Consider the following 19,336-nt stretch of genomic DNA (forward strand, 5'->3'; position numbering starts at 1 on the left):
AGAAGGCACTGCAGGCTTGGTGAGCTTTGGTTGTCTTTGCTGGAACAAGCCAGAGGTGTAAGTGGCAACTGGTGTCCTGAGCATGGACAAGGAACCTGGATGTTCCCAGGGCACTGGGGGCTCTGGAGGACCCTGGCCGCCTGGCCATATTTCACTGGCTGCTGCGGTGGCTTCATATGCCAGCCGGAAGAGAGAACAACACTCTGACTTGGAAACCTGGGAACAAACTTGAACTGGTGAAGAAATTTATGCTGTTTGTGGTGATGTTGCTCTGAGCAGCTCTTAACCACGCTACAACGGATTTACAGTCTCGCTGAAATGCAGGCAAGGATTCCTTTGCCAACACTATGCTGGGATAAGCTATGCTGACAGAAGATCACTTTAGCTGGTGTATTCCGTGTTTACACAAGAGGAGTGCTTTATCGGGCTAGCTGTACTGGCAAATCTCCCCTCGGGCTAGCCAGTCTTCTCTCGGCAGCTTAGCTCTGCAGGTGGATGGGCATAGTCCCCAAGAAGAGATGCATTCGGCACTTGACAAGGAGATGTGGAGACCCTCACTGTGCCTGCACGGGGCAGTTTGCCGGCCTCCGCCCCAGGGCAAGTGATGCCCGACAGCCCAGAGCTGTGCTGGGGTTCAGGTCGTGCTGGCAGTGCCCCAGCACACACCCTCGCCGTGGACACGGCGCGCTCTGGGATAACCCGTGATTTGCATGGGTGCAGCTTGACCTGGTTTGAGCCTGTGTCTGCCACTGGATTTGCATCTGTTCAGCTGAGCTGGTTTTGTTTCGCTGCTGTGATTGTTTTCAATTCTAATGCAGCCCAGCACAAGGAAGAGGTGGCCTCGTTCCTCTCCTTTCAGCACTGGCTTTCAAAGGCAACCGTCCCCCTTGCATGGATACAAAACTGCCTTGCCTGTCCTCTAAGTACCTTTTTGTTCCTCAGCAGATCCTTGCCCCGTGGCTCCCCAAAGCAAAACTTCCCTGTGCCCCAGAGGATGGGAGCAGCTCTTCTCACACCCCTTCCTAGACTGGCCTCAGCTGCTCTCCAAGGCCACCCCTCAGTCATTCATCTCAGCTCTCTGGACCACCAAGTCGTCTAACAGTATAAATTTGATCTGGATCAGGTGTGGACCTACAGCTCCCCTTCTGCTGAGTCAGTCAAAGCGTGTGCTTAGGGTCAGCTCTGGAGTTTTTGAAAATTTGTTTTGGTGGCAGCATGATGGACCACGTCTGCCTGCGGTGGTGTGGGGAAAAGACATCTTAAGCAGCATAAAACTGCTGGTAACAAGTTAATAGCAGCCTTTTTTTTGTTTGGTTGGTTTTTTTAGTATATTTGTATTGGTGGAGTGAATTTATACTGACTTAGTTCTTTCCAGTGACAGATTTTTGTACTAGCAACAGGAGATTTAAAGCTGGTTAAACTGTGTTACCTGGTGGGGTTTGGAGTGTGACTCCTAAATCCCATGGGACAGGAACTCTCGGCTCCTTCCAATTATGCCAGAGGCTGGAAATCCAACAAGTACCTTTGTTATGACACTTAGTTTTTTCTGGACTGGTATGTTCTGAGCACTTTTCACTACTCCAGTATGGAGAAATGTAGTGTAGGCAAAAAAACCCCAATATTTGGGATCAGGCATGTAGCCATAGCTGCCTGATCAGAGGTGTTCCTGTGCAAAACTCTGCTAACAACAGCAGTGATGGGAAATCTCGGAGCAGGGTGCATGAGAGCAAGTAGAAGGGAAAAGGGATGACAGAGGAAAAGCTGGAAGCCCAAAAAGGAAGGTGCCTGATAGGCTGTTTGAATTCAGATTTGAACTGAAGCACCCTGAATCGCATTTGCCTCTGTTTTATTATTGAATAGCAAAGAGTGCAGGTTTTTAGTACAGGAAAAATCACCTGGACACCCCAAGTCTGCAGTGTTCTGCAATCATACCCTCATGCAATTAGCTGAACAGAGACAAGAGGTTTCTAAGTAGTGTGAATCATTACACCTCAGAGTATCTCTTCTGTGCTTTTTCAGTAGTGCTGCATGAGATTTTACAAATGATTTTGCATGGAAAAAAACAGAGGCATTAAAAAGAAAATCTGACCCTGCGTTTATTTGTTACAGTAACTGTGCAACATCATCCTGGACTCCTGTCTCTGCAAATAACACCTGCAAAATCAAGTCCTTGAGAATGCAGCTTGGAACAGGTTTGGGAGAATTTGCAGATATTTGCTGGCACCTGATGTTTTATAATGCTGACAGCCCTTCACTGGTGCCTTATTAGTGTGATTATAAATGACAGAGTGCATTAGATGTAGAGTTTTGACTGATGTAATTTTTGCCAGCAGTTCAATTACCTCCCCCCACTCAGTTCTGCTTCATCGTGCCATGTAGTTGTGCTGCAGCTCACCAGCATGTCACCCATGGAGAAACACCACACAGGAGAAAATGGGGAAAACGTGCTGCCACCAAACCCTCTGTATTTTCCAGTGCATCACAATTAAACAAACACCTGTGGTAATGTATTAATGGGGACATGGAGGGGAAGAGAGTCTCCTTGTGCTCTTCTTTGCGGCCAAGTGATAAGAAAACCAAAGAGTTTGGGAGTTTTGTATTTCTTGAATTATTTTGTCCCTCTAAGCTTTTCCCCAATACATGATACATTTCAGATTTTGTCCAACTGAGCTTCTATGGAAGCTGCTGGGGAACAGGAGTTTTCAAGAAGTTGGACTATGGGAGTAAAAGAGTAACTGAATTTGTTTTCTTATTTAAATTGCCTACAGGGTAAATCCTCAGCTTCAACTCACATGGCCCATTTCCCTGACATCGAGGTCAGTTTACTGATTTCATCACCCTTTTAAGACCATTGAAGAGTGAAAGGTAAGTAGAAATAAGGCATCTGACTGTTGCGTAAATTCCTTTCCTAGCTCACAGGTACTTCTGAACTCCTTTATATTTGAAAGTGTTTGGATAATTTATCTTTTAGGATTCCAAACTTGTGCATGTGTGTGTATGCATGTACGTGGAGAAGCGGATATTTTGAGAATCACACTTAACACACCCTTGAAGGTGCACAGGCTGCAGGACCCAAGGTTGGGGTGCAAAAGATTTTTGTACCTGATGCTCGTTTTTTGTCAATGGAGAAACCTTCCCCAAACTATCACCGTTGTGTCCCAGCAGCTGTTTCCTTAAAACATGGTGCATCGTTTAAAGTGTCATATAGGCTGCATTTACCCTGAAAGTAGAGGAAAGGATAAAAAGAGAATCTATTGGCAGATGTGCAAATACAATACAGTGACAATTCCCACTTCTTTTTCCAAAAGGGCAAAAGGAATGTGAGGCTTATATGGAAGGATTTGTGTTAGCTACAGCCTGAATTGGGCAGAACAATGTTTTTCCAGCTCATTTCTGTGTCTGTATTTGAAATATTTGCTTTTCTGCTGTTTCAGCCTATGGGATTTTCTTTCTTTTTGTGGTACTGGGCCTTTGTCATTTCTTTTTCTTATTTTAGTATAGGCAATTAGCTGTAGGAATGTACAATCCACCAGGGCTTTGGCTTTATTTTTTAAAGTGTGAGTTATGTATATTGTACCAAGAGCCTGTCAATGGTTTTGCTTTCAGAAAAGAGCCTAGCTAAATATATTAATCCTGATTACACATTTAGCATTGTGGTGTGTTGATTTGTGTTTGTTTGTTTGCCTTCACTAACCAACTTGGGTTCCCTTACACACAGCCCATGCTTTGGAGCAACACTCTAGTGAACAATTATGAAGTTCATGGCACTGCTGCTTCCAATGGACATAAAATGGAGAGAATAAAAAAAAAATAAAAAATCAGAGCATCTCTGCAGGATAGAATGATCACACCCCTACAGGCAAAATGTGACAGCCCTGGGGAGGTGCCTCAGGATCACTGAGCAGAGATGCAAGTGTCTTGGGGATCCCACTTCTTCCTTGGTCCCACTTGATAAGAATCCAGCTCTCGCCAGCACTGGGATTATTACCCGTGTTTTATAAACAAGGAGACCGAGGTAAATGCAGCTGTAGTCACATTTGTGGTCATCCCCTCCCTCAAGGACAGAGACAGCCTGGGAATTTGTGTCTTCCTCACCTCTGTCCCATGCTGTGGCTGCAAGCAGGCTTGTCTGAACTCCCTGCCTCCCAGGTATCCCTCTCCTGCCTCGAACCATCCAGCTCCACAAAACTTCTTGTGCATAAAAGCCAGAGAAATTCCTTGCAAGAGCCCGAGGCAGCTGCTCATCGCGGCTGAATCTCTGCCACATGCCACACAGCATCTAACCCAGGGCCTGAAAGTGCCTGGTGTCAGTGTCTGTCACTTCTGCCCGTGAATTGTTAAACACATGCTCTCCGCTGCAGGCTCAGGGCACGCTATGGCCAGGGGACTCTGCTCCTCCAGCTCCATCGGGAAGGAGCAGGAAGAAAACATAGCTGGAATCGTGTTTATTAAGCAAATTAATAGGCTGGGGAAACGCCAGCCGCGCTGTGGGCACGCTTTCTTCTCGCCTCCTGCAGAAGCAGGGGCTGGAACGGAGGCAGGAGCCGGGCAGGTGCTGAGCGCTCGATGGCGCATCCCCAACCCGCTCCCCAGCATCTTGGTTGTGCGGGGGGCTGAGGACTGGGACTGACACACTCGCAGCCCCCAACAGGTGTCGGTTCCGCCGCCGACCTCAAGTAGTGTTGTTAATACTGATGTGGATACTCAGAGCCCTGCTGGAGTCCGACGTTTCCAATCCCCGGGGATACGGGAGCCTCGGGGGAGGTGGAGGCAGCTCGGACCCCACCGGGGCGGTGAGATGGAGCCAGCGCCAACCGAGCGGCCGCTGTCCCCACCGGGGGGTGCACAGGGCGAGGAAGAGGCTCCCGTCGGTCAGGGATGCGCCCGGTGCAAGCAGCCACGGGAAAACACACACATACACACACCTCCATCCCCCGGGGAGCCGTAAAGGGAGGAGAAACGACGGACCAGCGGCAAAAACCTTAAAACGTCCCGGCTCTGCCGCGGTTCGGTGGGATCCGTCCAGCGGCGGCGAACGACCGTGCGAAGAAACCACCGAGAATGAATCCCGGCGGGGGCAGCCCCGAGGCAGCAGGATTGTCTGTTCGTTCCTCTCCCGGGGCTGGAAAGCCTGCGGGGCGGGGGGGGCTGCAGGGGCCGGGGTTTGGCAAGGGGGACGACAAGCCGGGGGGCGGAGGGGGTGCGGATGCGGTGCGCAGGCGCGCTGCTCCGTGCCCAGGTGTCCGCGGCTCCGCCACGGAGACAGCTGCCGGCACCGTACGCCCCATGGCTCTGCTGGGGAGGATCGACTGGCAAGTACGTACCTCTGCACTTGTCCCGGCCTCCCCGGTCCGGGACCACCACACAGCCCCGGGAGCCATCCCGCCTGAGTAGGAACCCTCCACAGCGGGGGACGTTTCTGCCCCTCCCGGCTTTGGGTTGGGGGGGTCCTGCCCCTCCGGGCTGCGCAGCTGCGTGGGGTGAGGGGGTGGCGGACACCCCACTTTCCGCCTCTCCCCGCGGACTCGCTGTGGAAGTTACACGGAAAGTCTCCCGGGGCCGCGGGGCAGCAGCTCCCTTTGTAAAGCTCTGCAGGAGCCGAGGCGACAATCCGGACAGGTTGCTGCAGCCTCATTAATGATACCGATATTTGCGTGTTTAAATAATTTTTAGAGGAAGAGGAATGTAACTAATTAGCATCCCCACGCTCTCTTTTAATTGCTGCCAAATAGGAAAACCACTGAATGTGACAGAGGCTCTGGCTGCCTTCCCGAGTGTGTTCACACCTGGGGATGCTTTATGGTCCCCCATGGGAAACTGCATCCTCGTAAAAAGAGACGTGTGCGGGGGAACTAAACTCCCAGGAAGCACGAAACCACTTCTCCTCGGAAACAGGGGATGTCCCCGAAGTAAGGGCACAAATTTTTATTTTTTTAATAAGTAAGTAAAGGTGCCACCTGTCAAGAGCCACCTCCCTGGCGGCTCCTCAGTTCCTGCACAGCTCTGACCCGTGTCTCAAAGGGACTGTGCCGGGAGGTACCGTGTCCTGGCTGCCCGCGCCTGTCCTGTGCCCGGGAGTCCCCTGGAAAGGGACAGTTTCGCCGGGCGGGGGAGGGCACGGCCACCGGTGTGCTCCGCAGGTGACTGCAGCCCGCTTATCCGTCGGTTCGCGTGTAAACGGAGAGGATTGCGGAAAGCCCCGCTGCGGGGCGGGGGAAAACGTCTCAAAAAGTGTTATCCCCCTCACACCCCCCAGAAAAGGCCCGAGCCCGGATGCCGGGCTGTTCTCCTTGGCGTTTATTCAATACATCCCTCGACAGAAGCACCGGGGGCAGGAGCCTCCCTCGGCCCCGGGGGTGGCATCACCTACGCGGCGGCGGCCGGGGCGCGGAGGAGCCGCTGCGGTGCAGACGCCCCGCGGAGGCGGCGGGCAGAGCCCGGCCCGGCCTCGCCTCGCTCGGCTGTTGGATCCCCGCGGAGCCCGGACCCCTCTGCCGGTCCCTTGCAGCCGCCGCGGCTGCGAGCACAGACCGAGGAGCAAGTGGATGTACGGGAAAATCTCTCTGAAACTTCCCCCTATTTAGCCTCTTCTCTGCCTTCTCCGTTTGTTTTCTAGGAAGCAAAGTGCTTATTTTGGTGGATTGTTTAGGTAATTTCTTCTAAACCCCTTATCCTCTTCCACTCCTCTGTTTATAAACATACATATACATAACAAGAAACCGAATTATCGTGATTTTGGCCACCAAAGGAAACAAAATGAAGGTGTTCAGAACCTTGACAATTCTAAAGAATGAGAAAACCATGGTCGTCTCTCAGTGTGACATTTCTGAGCAGAAGGAAAAATTTGCTTATAAGTTTATGATAAAATTTACCAATGTGGCTGCAATACAGGGTCTTTTCGAAAGGAAGAAGAGCTGATCCCAAACCTGGGAAGCTCGACGGTTCTCTTCCTCGTTTCTTTTTAAATCCGTCTTGTCCCTTTAATACAAATGAACTTTAAGCTCCCCCTGTCTTTTATTATTTAGATTCCTAGTCTTAATGACGCCAGGAGCAGCGCAAGCACACTCGCTAATAATCGTCGCGAACTGCATTTCAAAGAAACATCCCTGGAAGAAAAACACCATCGTTTTAAAAAAAAAAATAAATAAATAGAGACTCCACCAAAAATGATAATGCGGAGTCCCTGATGATGATGGGCTTAATGCAACTGCTGCAAATCAGCACCTGCGTGCTAGATAAGGCAGGTAACACCTACAACAGTTACTTCCAGCACCCCTGTCCTCCTCAGTTTTATCTTTAGATCATTCATTTAGTCGAATGGAGTGTTTTTAATTTTTGTGTGTGAGGGTTTGGTTTTTTTTTTGCCGTTGTTGTTAAAACTAGTATTCTCGTTATTTTCCTTCTCTGATCCTTAGGAAAAAAAGCGAGGAAAGTGTGAACTGGTTTAAATCTCGAGACGTGAGTCTATCCCAGGCCTTTAATAGCAGGTCTCAGGGCACTGATAGCCCAGATCTCCGCAGTCAGCACTGTCCAGGGTCATCTTTTGTCCCTGCCACAATAAACAAACACTTGCTCCTCTCATGTAAATGAGCAATGACACGGATGCACCTTAAAACACTGCGAGAAGTCGTTGCTTTTGAGAACGATGTTCATTTTGTCTGACACACATAACTGCGTAGATCAAATGGCTGCAGAAAGGTAGCAATTTGGCAGGGAAGTATTTTCTAAGCTTAGATGAAAGTGTGCTCCCGGCGTCCGAAAATGTCTGTCTCACCTCCCACCTGCTTCCCCAGGCCCGCGTTTGCGCGAAAAGATTAGACAGGCGGGATTTTCGTTAAAACAATAAAAATAATAATGATGCGACGAACCAGTGGCACAATGCAAACAGCCCTGAATCGGGGACGCTGAATCAGTGCTGCTTTACCTACCAGAGATTCAACAAAACTGCAATAATCTTGTCGGATAATTAAGTAAATTATACCTTAAACACTGGTAGCTTACAAGTTGTAATCAGTAATTCAAACTCTTGACAATTATGCATATGGAGCTCAGGCTGGCGCTCGGAATTTCTCGCTTTTGCAACGAGGACTTTTTCCGAGTTTATTTCCCCCGAAAGTCGCCGGACCCTCCGAGCGTGGGCGCACCGCACCGCGCCTTCCCACGCGAATTTTAGCAAAGCCCTGCCACGTGCGTGGGGAGGTGCGGACACCCGACACTGCTCCCCCCCACCCCAAAAAATCAAACACTTGTGTGCGTGTGGGTGGGGCTTTTTGAGGCAGCCTCGTTGTAGTGTGGGTGCGGGGGGGGGTATGTCCACGCATGACCTCTTCCCGCGGGCCAGGACTGCCCCCCGAGCTCTCGGGGGGGGTGCTGAGGGGAGAGGGGGCGGGCTCAGCTCTGCACTGCCTCCCCACCCCTGCGCGGGCGCGGAGGGCAGCGCGGAAGGAGTGGCTTGGGGCTGCGCGCTCCCTCCTGAGTGGCTGGCGGCCGCGGCTCCCAAGCCATCCCTGGGGAGGAGTTATGATAATCCTATTGCCATTAAGGGCGTCTGAGCAGGGAAAAAAACCCGAGTGACCATTAGCGTGGAGGTTTAGTCCGTCATCTGCCTTCATGCCTGCCAACTGAGCTCCGTCCGGGGGGCAGCTCCTCTTCCCGAGCGCCGACGTGGATTTACCGCCCGTGGAGGGGGGGCTGAGCTCTCGTCTATTTTCGACACCACACACCTGGTTTGGACGCTGGACGCCATGTTGTGGAAACTAGCAGATAATGTCAAGTATGAAGAGGACTGCGAGGTGAGAAGTGCGGGGAGGGGTCGCGAGTGGGACAGGGGGGTTCCGGCGTGGGGCAGCGCGGAGCTCCACCGCTCCCCCCTCCCTCCCCGCTCGCTTCCAGCCGGCGCCCGGCTCTCCTGCCTCCCCGCCGTGTGGGATTTGTCCCTTCCTGAATGAAGATCCCCGCTTTGCCTTTTTTTTTTTTTTTTTCCTTGGAGGTGCGAATTTTATTTTTTTTTCCCGAGTCTTTTGGACTCTTAAAGAAAACGGGGTGAAAGTCCCGGCTGGGAGAACTGAACCAGCATCCCCTGCCCGCCCGATGAAGCATCGCCCCGATGAAGTGTCCCCCGGCAGAGGGGGCAGGAGAAGCAACAGCCGGGGACGAGGGCAGAAGCGGGCAGCCCCCGGAGCCCCGTGCCCCAGCCTGCCGGACCGGTCCGGGCTGCGAGGCCCCGGTCCGGGTGGGAGAGAAGCGGGAGGTGCGGAGGAGCCGCCCGGCAGGTACCGGCTGCTGCGGGCTGAGCCGGGCAGTGCCCTGAGCGGCCCTTCCCACGTTCCCATTCTCCGCGGGAGCGTCTCCCACCCCCCGCGAGGTCCTCCCGGGTTTTGATCTCTCCGAAAGCGGCTGTGTCCCCCGTTCCCCACCCTCGCGGCTCCATTCGTCGCGGTGCGCCCGCTTGCCTCCTACAGATTAGCTCCAGTCCCCGCTTCACGCTCCATTGGTACCCCATTCACCTCTTATTAACTAGCCCTGTTATTTTAATGACCGTGAAGCCAGAAGCTGCTAAATCCCTGGATCAGCCCACTGTAGACATTTGAGCTTTGACTGCTGAGATTTGAAATCGGGGGAGATTCTAGCAGAGATGGGACGGGTGAAGGGAGAAGCGCGTCCTTCCCTGCGGCTCCGGCAGCCGTGAGCTGTGGGTCCCGCGCGGCTCCCGGGGCCGTGGGTGAGACTGGGTGCCGGGGGCCTTCGGGCTGCTCTGCCCAGGGCTCTTAAGCAGCCAGTCCGCAGTCCCCGGCATCGGTGTGTCTTACCCAACCGGGGCAGTGTGGCGGAAATGGGGCTGCGTCGCTGATTTGAATTTTTCTAATTTTAATGACTCTTTAAAGGATTTGCACGAGAATGAGGGTTAGCGTGTTGTAGTTGTGATGAGGAGAGCAGTGAGAACTGGTTTGTAATCTCTTCCCTGGGAGTGGGGCTGATTCCTTAGCGAAGTGCCTTAGAAAGAGAAGGCTGCCCGGCCAGCAGCAGGGCGGCTCTCTCCTTCTCCCCGGTACCACCAAGTGCCGCCGCCCGGCGTGTTCTCCCGAGTCTGGGTTGTCGCTGCTGCCCCACAGCCCCCCGCTGACGGCCGCTTCCCTTCTCCCCCACCCCTCTGTGCTTTCCAGGACCGGCACGATGGGAGCAGCAACGGGAACCCGCGGCTCCCACACCTCTCGGCGGTCAGTCAGCACCTGTACAGCTCAGCTCCGCCACTCTCTCACTCGGGCGCCTCCGACTTCCAGCCCCCCTACTTCCCTCCCCCGTACCAGCCGCTGCCTTACTCCCAGTCCAGCGATCCCTACTCCCACCTTGGGGACCCCTTCTCCATCAACCCGCTCCACCAGCCGCCGCCGCCGCCCCCCAGCCAGCAGCAGAGCGCCTGGCCCAACCGACAGAGCCAGGACCCGGCCGCTCTCACTCCCCACGCCCGCCCCGGTCTCGTCCCCCACCTCTCGGCGCTGGAGAGCGGCTCCGCCGGCGGCCGCAGGGAAACGTACCGGCGCTCCGAGCTCCTCCTGCCCCACGGGCACGGGCTGGACGCCTCCGCGTTGGCCGATAACCTGGGTCTGCACGACATGGCCCACCAGATGGAGGAGGTGCAGGTAAGGTGCTCCCCCGGGCCGCCCCGTTCATCGCGGAAGGCGGGCGGGACAGGCGCTCCCCAGCTGCAGAGATGCCCGAGCACTTTGCTGAGGATCCAGGGACTGTCCCGTTCTGCACATCCCACCTTTGCTTGCCCCATCCTCATCCTTGGAGCGAAACCCGCCTTTTCTTCCCTTCTGCCCTTAAAATGGGGACACGCAGGGTGGGGTGGGTTTCCCAAAAGCCCCCCGGCTCCGTTCCCTCTCAGCTTTTCAAGGTGCGAAACTTTGTCCCCTTTCTCTTTCCAGAATGTGGAGGATCAACACTTACTAATGCACGACCAGACAGTAATTAGAAAAGGTCAGTAAGGTGCAACTGCAGTTTACTTTCCCTTGTCAATAGTTTAAAGTTTAATGACGCACCGGTGAACTGACGCCTTATTATCTTTTTAAAATGCGGATCCTTTCGGATTGGGAGGGCGGAGGGTTTTTTTATTACATTCTCTCTGTCGGTGGATTTTTCCAACGCCATCTGAGGGAAGGTGGCGTTGGGGACAAACGGGCTCCGAACCCGGGGGTGACTCCTCGGGGACACAGGCCGTCCCCGCACGGAGTGTCCCTGCTCTTGTGTGTGGCTTTAATCGAAACCAGGACCTCGGGCTGAATGTAATGCTCTCCTGGAATACCCGTGTGTAAAGGGACACGGTGCCGCTTTTTTGCTGTTGTTACTAGTGTTGGAAGTGTTTGCTTTTTTTGGTGTGTGTGGAGTTTTTTTTGATCCAACTTTTTTTCAGACTTTAAAAGCGAATGAGTTCGCTGGCATAAGCCTCCTTGGCTTTATCTTAATCGAAATGGTTTTCTACCCGAGGTTTTAAGGAAGGAGAAAGACGTATTGACTCAATTTACAGTCATTTGGGGTTTTTTTTTCCTGCTTTTGTTTTTAAACAAATTTGTGCTTAAAAAAAAATCAGTGGAAGTTTCCTCTGAAGACTTCAAACAAATACCTAACTGAGGAAAAGCAGAAGTGTTTGTCAGAGCTTTGATTGCTGCGTTTAGCTCATGGGAGAATAATTCCGCTGTCAGATGCACCACTGAAAAATCTTTCCCCCTCCGGGGAGCGGGGCCGAGCTCCGCTCTTTAACCCTTTCGGATCGGTGCTGTGAGCCAGCAGCACATTAACACAGGGGGTTAACGGCGGGGATTTGCAAGGGGAGGGAAAAGCTGGATCTGTGGTTTGCTCCTTGCAAAGCCTTTGTTGCCCCTATTCACCTAAAGACTAAAGCCATTAGCGAGAAATGTTTTACTTTCAGTTCTCTTCTGGGCTGCATCCCTCTCTCTGTTGGACTGTCTGTTACGAATTTGTCAGGATTACGTTCCAGAGGCGGTTTCTTAACTCCGCTTGTGTGAGGTGGAAGATGGACCCCAGCAGGAGCTGGAAGGCTTCTCCCTGCCCCGGCTCAGAAAGAGTTTTTGACAGTAGCTGAAAGATGCTAATTTGAAGTCTGTAGTTGTATCGGGCTTTTTATAAGCACGGATTTGCTAACTTGCAGCGTGCTGCTTCACAGATGCGGGGTTTGTGCATCTTTGAAAAAGTATCCTTAGTTGAGATCAGCAGCTTCTTGAAATGTAGTGTGATAAAACATCGCTGTTCAGGAATTGCTGTGGGGACCTTCTGTTTGCAGCCAAACCTGGTGCTGCAGGAAGATGCTGGGGACACGGGGGTCAGTGTCATGAGCGTTTAACACAAAACGAAATCCCATCTCCTGATCTTTTTTTGGAGAAAGGAAATATGCTTGTCACTTCCTATTTATTTTTCCCTTTCATAAAATAACCTGGTTTCCCTCTTCCTCCCGCAGGTCCTATTTCCTTAACGAAAAACAGTGCTCTGAGCCTCCCCTGTCAAAAGGATGGATTAATTGGAGTGGTCATAAACCCCAATGAAGTATTTTGTTCGGTTCCGGGGAGACTTTCCCTCCTGAGCTCCACGTCGAAATACAAAGTGACAGTAGCAGAGGTTCAGAGGCGGCTCTCACCCCCCGAGTGTCTCAACGCCTCTTTGCTAGGAGGAGTGCTCAGAAGGTAGGCAGCCTGCAGCTCCCTTACAACCATCCCCGTCGCGTCCATTGTTCGTGATTTTTCTTGCGCTTGTGTGTGTGTGAGCGGCCAGATTAGCATAACGAGCCAAGAAAAAGCCTTTTAGCGAATTTCTGATTTTTAAGAAGCCGAACAACGCTGAATCCTAATAGCTTTGGAAATAAAACTTCTTTGCACTTCTGCTGCTCCTCGAGAAGTGCTATTAACAGCTCTGACAGCAATTCTTGTTCTCTGTTTAAAGTTGGATTTTTGTCTCAAACAACTGTTCATGGAGCTTTCTTACTTCTGTGACAAACTGTCTCCCCATGGAATGATTTTTTGGATTAATTCTCATGGTCTTGATTAATCGTTACAAGGACGCTTTATATGTTTTTTGTTTTGTTTTGGTTTTTTTTTTTTTTGCATACACTTAATTTGCTTGTGATCATTCTACAGCTGTTGGTTTCAATAGTGCGGTTTGAAATGTTTTAATTTTGACCTGCTGTGTTTCACCCTGGCTGGTTTATACTAAAGCATTTAAAAAGTAGGTCACTTGAAAAGACAGCCTGTTTTTTATCTTCCCCCCCAGTAGAACCCTATTGAATGTCAGTAACTGGAATTTCTCATCTTTAAAAAGAAGTGTTCCCTGAAGATAAATAAAGCCTTTCCCCCCCCTTTAATTACAGAGCCAAATCCAAAAATGGTGGCAGGTCATTAAGGGAAAAACTGGATAAAATTGGCTTGAATCTTCCTGCTGGTAGACGGAAAGCTGCAAATGTGACACTATTGACATCTTTGGTGGAAGGTCAGTCTTGAATGTGTCTTTAAAAAAATAAACTCTTTTTTCCCCTTGTGGATAGCTTTTATCCTTTAGGCAAAGCATGGAAAAGCTACAAAGTGAATGAATGTAATAAGGAGGATTTTGCTTATTTGAAAGTGCGCATGGTGGGGACATTGCAGCAACTAACAGCTGTGTTGCCTTTTGGGGGCTCCTCTCCCCTTCTCCCTTCAAATCTGATCACTAAGCCCTTGATCCCAGAGTTGTATCTGCACCAACCCAGCTCCTCCTCCTCTTCCTCACGCCGCGCCACAGGGATGCTGGCAGGGATACAGTAATTCCTGCATCCCAAGGTGTCTGAAGTGTCAGTTTGTCCAGTCTGTGTTTCTAGAGGGGGGTGAATTGTTTTGGGTTTTGTAGTGGTGTGTGCAGGGACGGGCAGGGAAGGCAAAAGGGGTGAAACTCGTCACATCAGTGGCTTCGGTTCCCTACTGGGAAACTTGAAAAGTCCGGGGCAGCTGACTCCAGTGCCTGGCCCTACCTCAGCGGTATCCTCAAAAGCTTTTCTAATTAACAAGCGTATAAAGTGAGATTTATAGCTTTTGACTTCCTGATAGGAAACTGGAGCCCCTTTAATCTATAACATGCTATGTGGACCCTCTATCAGTTAAGCTGACTTGAAGGGTGTGTATATATATATATATGTGTGGTTATGTTTTGTGTTTCTGTTTAAAACAGCTCCTGGTAGTGGTACAATTTAGTAGGAATAGAAGCAAAAGTGAAAAATTATCTAATAGTACCATACTGCTGCTTCACTTCTACATCAGCTCCCATTACAGCAGCTTCCATTTAAAACCATTCTTGGGAAGCTGTATATGTTTGCAAGAGAGAATGTATATGTGTGCACATGCGCACAGGTAACACGCTGTTCATGCCAATCCATTTTTTTTAAGCCTGATGAATTTGCCTTAATTTAAAAAAAAAAGAAAAGTGGCTTAATTATACACCTTAGCAATTTTATTTTCTATAAGAAAATGCTTATTGGAAAGTATTTAGAAAATATAACAAACTGATAAACCCTTTATTATATAAGTGGAATTTAGTTGCTGGGTTTTCAAAAAATCAGTGGACAACTTGATCTAGTGTTTGTGCAGTTTATCTGGATAAAGACACAAGGTTTTCTTTCCAGTATAAAGGTGAGATATTTATTTTTTGTAGCAGTCACCACGTAGAGTTTTTTTGTTTTCTTCTTTGATACAAACTTACAAACAAACCCTGATCTATTAATTAGAAAATAATGAGTAGTATGGTGGCAAAATAGTGTCCCTTTCCAAAATACACTTCAAAAATTCACTTTGCTTAATTTCCCTGATCCCCTTATTATAAATAGATGTAACTACATTTCATGAGCATTTCCTTTTACCCACATCAGGTGAAGCTGTACATCTTGCTCGGGACTTTGGTTACGTCTGTGAGACAGAGTTTCCTTCCAAAGCAGTGGCCGAATATTTAACTAGACCACACATGGGCCGCAATGAAATGGCAAACAGGAAGAATATGCTTCTTGCTGCAAAGTAAGTTTTAGGCTTGGATTTTGGTGGGGTTTTTTTCATATCCTTTAAAAAGATGCTTTTGTCTGACCATGAGTATCTGTGACTGTACAGTTTGGTACATTTTCATGTGTAATTTTAATTAGGGAGATGAAGCAATTATTTTTATTTGATTTTGGTTTGAATCCAGCTACGGCAGAAGTTATTTTTAGTCTGAACCAATAATAATAACAACAACCCTGGATGGTAGCTCTGAAGCAGTTTGCACCAGTTCTGTTCTCTTTTCCCTTCAACTGTGCCAGGATAGCTGAAGAAAAAGATGCCCCTGGATCTGATGGGGTTGGGGACCTGGAAGGCAGGTGTGGCCTGGGACTGGGAACCAGTGTGGGACTGGGAGCAGGAGATGGTTCACCCACCTCTAAGGGGCATCTCCAAGAAGAGTCACTGGGGGTGTCCTGGGTGCAGGGGAGGCTCTGTTCCATGTCCTGGGCTCTGCTTGTGGCAGCAGCAGCACAGGGGTGTCCCCCACTGGACTCTGGATAGTCCATTTTCACTGTTAAAGTTGAATATTTTTATAGTTTAGTGAAAAGCCAACCTTTGGTAGATATGAAAAATACTTGTGCCTAATTAAATTCCTATTGCAAACCTTGATGAACAGGGAAGAAGGGTTAAAGGAGAAGCTTTGCTATGGCTGTTCTGTGGACACTTGTACCTGTAAATAAACCAGGTACTGAACGGGTCTCTGGTAGGAAATACCTGCGTTGAGTCACGCTTATCTCAAACCAGTGGCTGGAGTGCTTGCTGTCCCCTTGCCCCCCAGCCTTCCCAGGCTGAGGTTTAACAAAGCCTTCAGTTCGTGATCTCTTCTGGTCTGAGATGTTTTCTGGTTTGGGTTGGTGTCATTCTTTGCTTTTGATGGCATCCTCGCTCTGCAAAGAACCTGAGAAAAGCCTGCTTAAACTGCTGACAAGAGATTCTCCGACTTTAGGCTCAGATCAGGCATGTGAAATGCACTCCTGTTGCTGAATTAATCGAGCCTTCCCGAAAGAGAGACCTTTTACAAAGTATAGCTCTTAGAAATTTAGAAATAGAGTCTCCCTCTTTCCTATAGCTTGAACCTTCTGTTTTTTACTGAGTTCTGCTCCTTCTGCTTTTCAGTATTACCATTGTTGGTATTAACACCGATAACAATCTTTTGGAAGATGTTTGTGATTGAGAAATTCTGTTAGTGATGATTCTGTTAAGATTGCTTAGCTCCTGTGAAATCCCATCAAGGGGACAGATTTACTAGCAGCAAACAACATATGCTTGAGCGTTATTAACCGTTCATGTTTTGCAGACATATGTGTTAGTGTTTGCAGGATCAAGGCCTAGGTCTCCCTTTAAGAGGGCATATACATGTAATACACACAACTAAACTGAATCCCCTGTTCAGCTGCTTGTAGTCTTTCTAAATCACTTAACTGCAGCTCTGGAAGTTCTCGCAGAAACTAGCCTTACATTCCCACTTCTGCCTTAAAATCTAGAGCAAAAGATGCAGAGCCAGCCAGACACCAGGGGTGGAGAGATTGTTTTGCAGAGTGTGCATGTGTTTTTGTGACAAAGATAATAACAGAATGTTCACCCAAAGCTGCTGCTAATAAATAGGCTTTAATGTCAGGCAGTGCTGCTGCTGAAGTAATGAATTTCTGAAAATTCTAATGCCCACATAACTGTTAAATATTTGATATGGACTTAATTATTTTTCTTTATTTGCTTTTGCATAAATTCCCACCACAGTGTAAAGTGTGATCGCTTTGTGTCTCGCAGGCAGATTTGCAAGGAATTCACAGACCTCCTGACTCAGGACAGAACTCCTCTTGGAAACACGAGACCCAGTCCCATCTTGGACCCTGGCATCCAGGGCTGCTTGACTCATTTTAGCCTGATCACACATGGCTTTGGGAGTGCTGCCATCTGCGCTGCCATGACATCCGTCCAGAACTACCTAAATGAAGCATTAAAAATAGCAGACAAAACGTACATGAACACTGGCGACCAGAGCCCTGCAGAAACCAACAAAACCATTGATAAAATGGATAAGCACAGGAAGTAAAAAGGAGAGAAAGCAGACTTTAAACTCTTCCTCCTAAACACAGACTGGGATCTTCTTGCCAGGGGGAACATAGAGATTCGAGTTGGTTTTTTTTGGTGGTTTTTTTTTTTTTTTTTTTTTGTTTTGGTTTTTATTTTATTTTATTTTATTTTATTTTTTAAGAAAGGAGGGGAAAAAAAGGAGGGGAAAAAAAAATCATCTTATTCAGGATCTTCAGTCCCCCTGGATCCATGAGACAAGTCTTTCTAAAAGCTGCAGTGTCCCTGATCTGTGGAAGGAATGACCAGAAGATAAGTACCTGGCACAAGTGTATTGAAATCTTTGCTGTAAAAGTGGTGCTATAAAGGGGTTTTGATGGAAATATACAAAGTGATATATTTAGATTTCTTTTCCACATCTAAGTATCTAGTGGTGACCAGCTTCGCGTATAGGTTTTAAGATACAGATTTTAGACGGAAGCCTATTTGTTATCTGATACAATTTCAGGGTTTTATTCTCTCTAAATGCAACAATAACAATAAAGCAGTATTACACGATGGTATATAGATTTATGTACATTAAAACAACTTTTTATAAACACCTGAAAATAGTATCATTATTCTGTGCTTTTTTTAAAATTTTATTTTGTTCTTTACTTTCAGATTGCCATAGGAGAGCACTAAAATCCTGCTAGATTTGAAAGTTATCTGATGGCATTTGCCATGCTTATTTTTATGGGAATATTCAGGCTTTTGAAAACTGCAGGAATGTTGGCTGCAGTGGATACTATCTTGATATTTTTTAACAAGGAATAGTACAAAATGAAAACGCTTTTAGAAATTTGCTTTCTGTGTCTTAAGGATATTGCAGCTTTATTCACATATTTATATTGTCTTGTTTTCAAATTGGGGGGGAAACTTGAAAGAATAGGCACATAACTTTTTTTTTTGTTTTTAAATATTGCCTATTAAGGCCAAAAATTATTTCCAGGGAGGCTTTATGTGTATTAAGGGAAGCAGTGTATTGAATGTAAATATTTATTTATGTGTAATTTAATTGGATCTGTAAATAATGGTGAACTTTTTAATACTTTTTTTTTTTTTTTTATAAATGGGTTTCAAATGTTAATTTTGGTAAGTATTTCAAAGGTTATGGGTAAGCTAAACATATCTTTAGGTTTATGCACAGGTATGTTATACAGGGTATTTAAGACTTTTTTTTCGTATCTAAATTCTTGCCACTGAAGATTAAATCTAATCTGAGGTGTATGTTCACAAAGCAATAATTTTGTGCATCATTCACCTGATTACTGACCAGACAAAACGAGTGTGTGAGTTAGTGTGTATGTGAATAATGGAGGTTCTGAACTATCTTTACATTCTTGTAAATGTTCCCGCTATAATTCTGATGTATATGATAACCATATAATAAAAGTATTCTGGATAGAAGCTTGGAATGTTTTGTTAACTGAAAACAGTTTTGTTTTCTTTCTATACTTTGGGAATGTGGGGCGAGTAGCACTAGAGGACATTATGTATTGAGTCATAATTGCAGCACTTTGTTCGGATTAACAGAACAGAAATACGAAGCTGTTTGCCAGTACGACTAATGGTTTCAATTAAACACGTTATGTATCTCCAAGAATCTTTTTTCCATTTCCTAAGATGTCATTATCAAGCTAGCTGCCTATTTTAATACGCAGCTTAAACACAAACTGCAAGGCTTCCTCTAAATAAAAGTCAATCCTTCCAGCTTTGTCTTCTAGTGAATTTGACTTTATTAGAATAATCTGTCTCTAATGACAAATATTTACAAAATCCTAGCGTGTGAAATTTGATAGGTCTCCCATCTGGTTTCAGCCCAATTTTACTGATTTGAGGAAGTTTACAGCGTTTTGCAGAAAGTCCCCACAGTGCTCTGTGCGGTGTTGGATCTGAGGCTTGTGGTGGCATTCGGCGTCACGGATGCAAAACAGCCGAATTAATCTTCCTGAAGAGAAACTTTGGTTTTGATTTTCTTTCTTTTTTTTTTTTTTTCAGTACTTTCTGAAAAAGCAACAACGTGAACCTGGGCTTTAATCTGTCCTTGTTTTAACTCCCGCTGAACCTTTGAGCAAAAACTGAATGGTGGCACTGGGCAAGAACTGCCAGCAGGAATTCAGTTGATCTCGCAGCAGTGTGTTCCTTTCACAAAACAGGCAATATGTACCATTTCTGAACACTTTGCTTTAAATTCTTATGTT

The 19,336-nt window shown here is 47.8% G+C and overlaps 1 protein-coding gene across 1 annotated transcript; it reads left to right on the top strand.

Moving 5' to 3' along the window:
• Positions 1-8,542: 8,542 nt before the first annotated feature.
• TFAP2C (transcription factor AP-2 gamma) lies at positions 8,543-18,542 on the top strand. The gene is made up of 7 exons (XM_065849901.2): positions 8,543-8,792; positions 10,164-10,640; positions 10,929-10,980; positions 12,476-12,698; positions 13,379-13,497; positions 14,903-15,044; positions 16,830-18,542. The coding sequence occupies exons 1-7, from the start codon at positions 8,745-8,747 to the stop codon at positions 17,113-17,115; spliced, it is 1,347 nt and encodes a 448-aa protein (XP_065705973.1). The 5' UTR covers positions 8,543-8,744; the 3' UTR covers positions 17,116-18,542.
• The last annotated feature ends 794 nt before the right edge of the window (positions 18,543-19,336 follow it).

This window comes from Patagioenas fasciata, chromosome 16 (genome assembly GCF_037038585.1).
Source record: "Patagioenas fasciata isolate bPatFas1 chromosome 16, bPatFas1.hap1, whole genome shotgun sequence".
Lineage (NCBI taxonomy): Eukaryota > Metazoa > Chordata > Aves > Columbiformes > Columbidae > Patagioenas > Patagioenas fasciata.

Coding starts and splice junctions, on each gene's coding strand:
- TFAP2C (XM_065849901.2), top strand. CDS start 8,745: ATGTTGTGGAAACTAGCAGATAATGTCAAGTATGAAGAGGACTGCGAG. Junction 10,641..10,928: donor ACCAGATGGAGGAGGTGCAG/GTAAGGTGCTCC, acceptor TTCTCTTTCCAG/AATGTGGAGGATCAACACTT. Junction 15,045..16,829: donor AATATGCTTCTTGCTGCAAA/GTAAGTTTTAGG, acceptor TGTGTCTCGCAG/GCAGATTTGCAAGGAATTCA.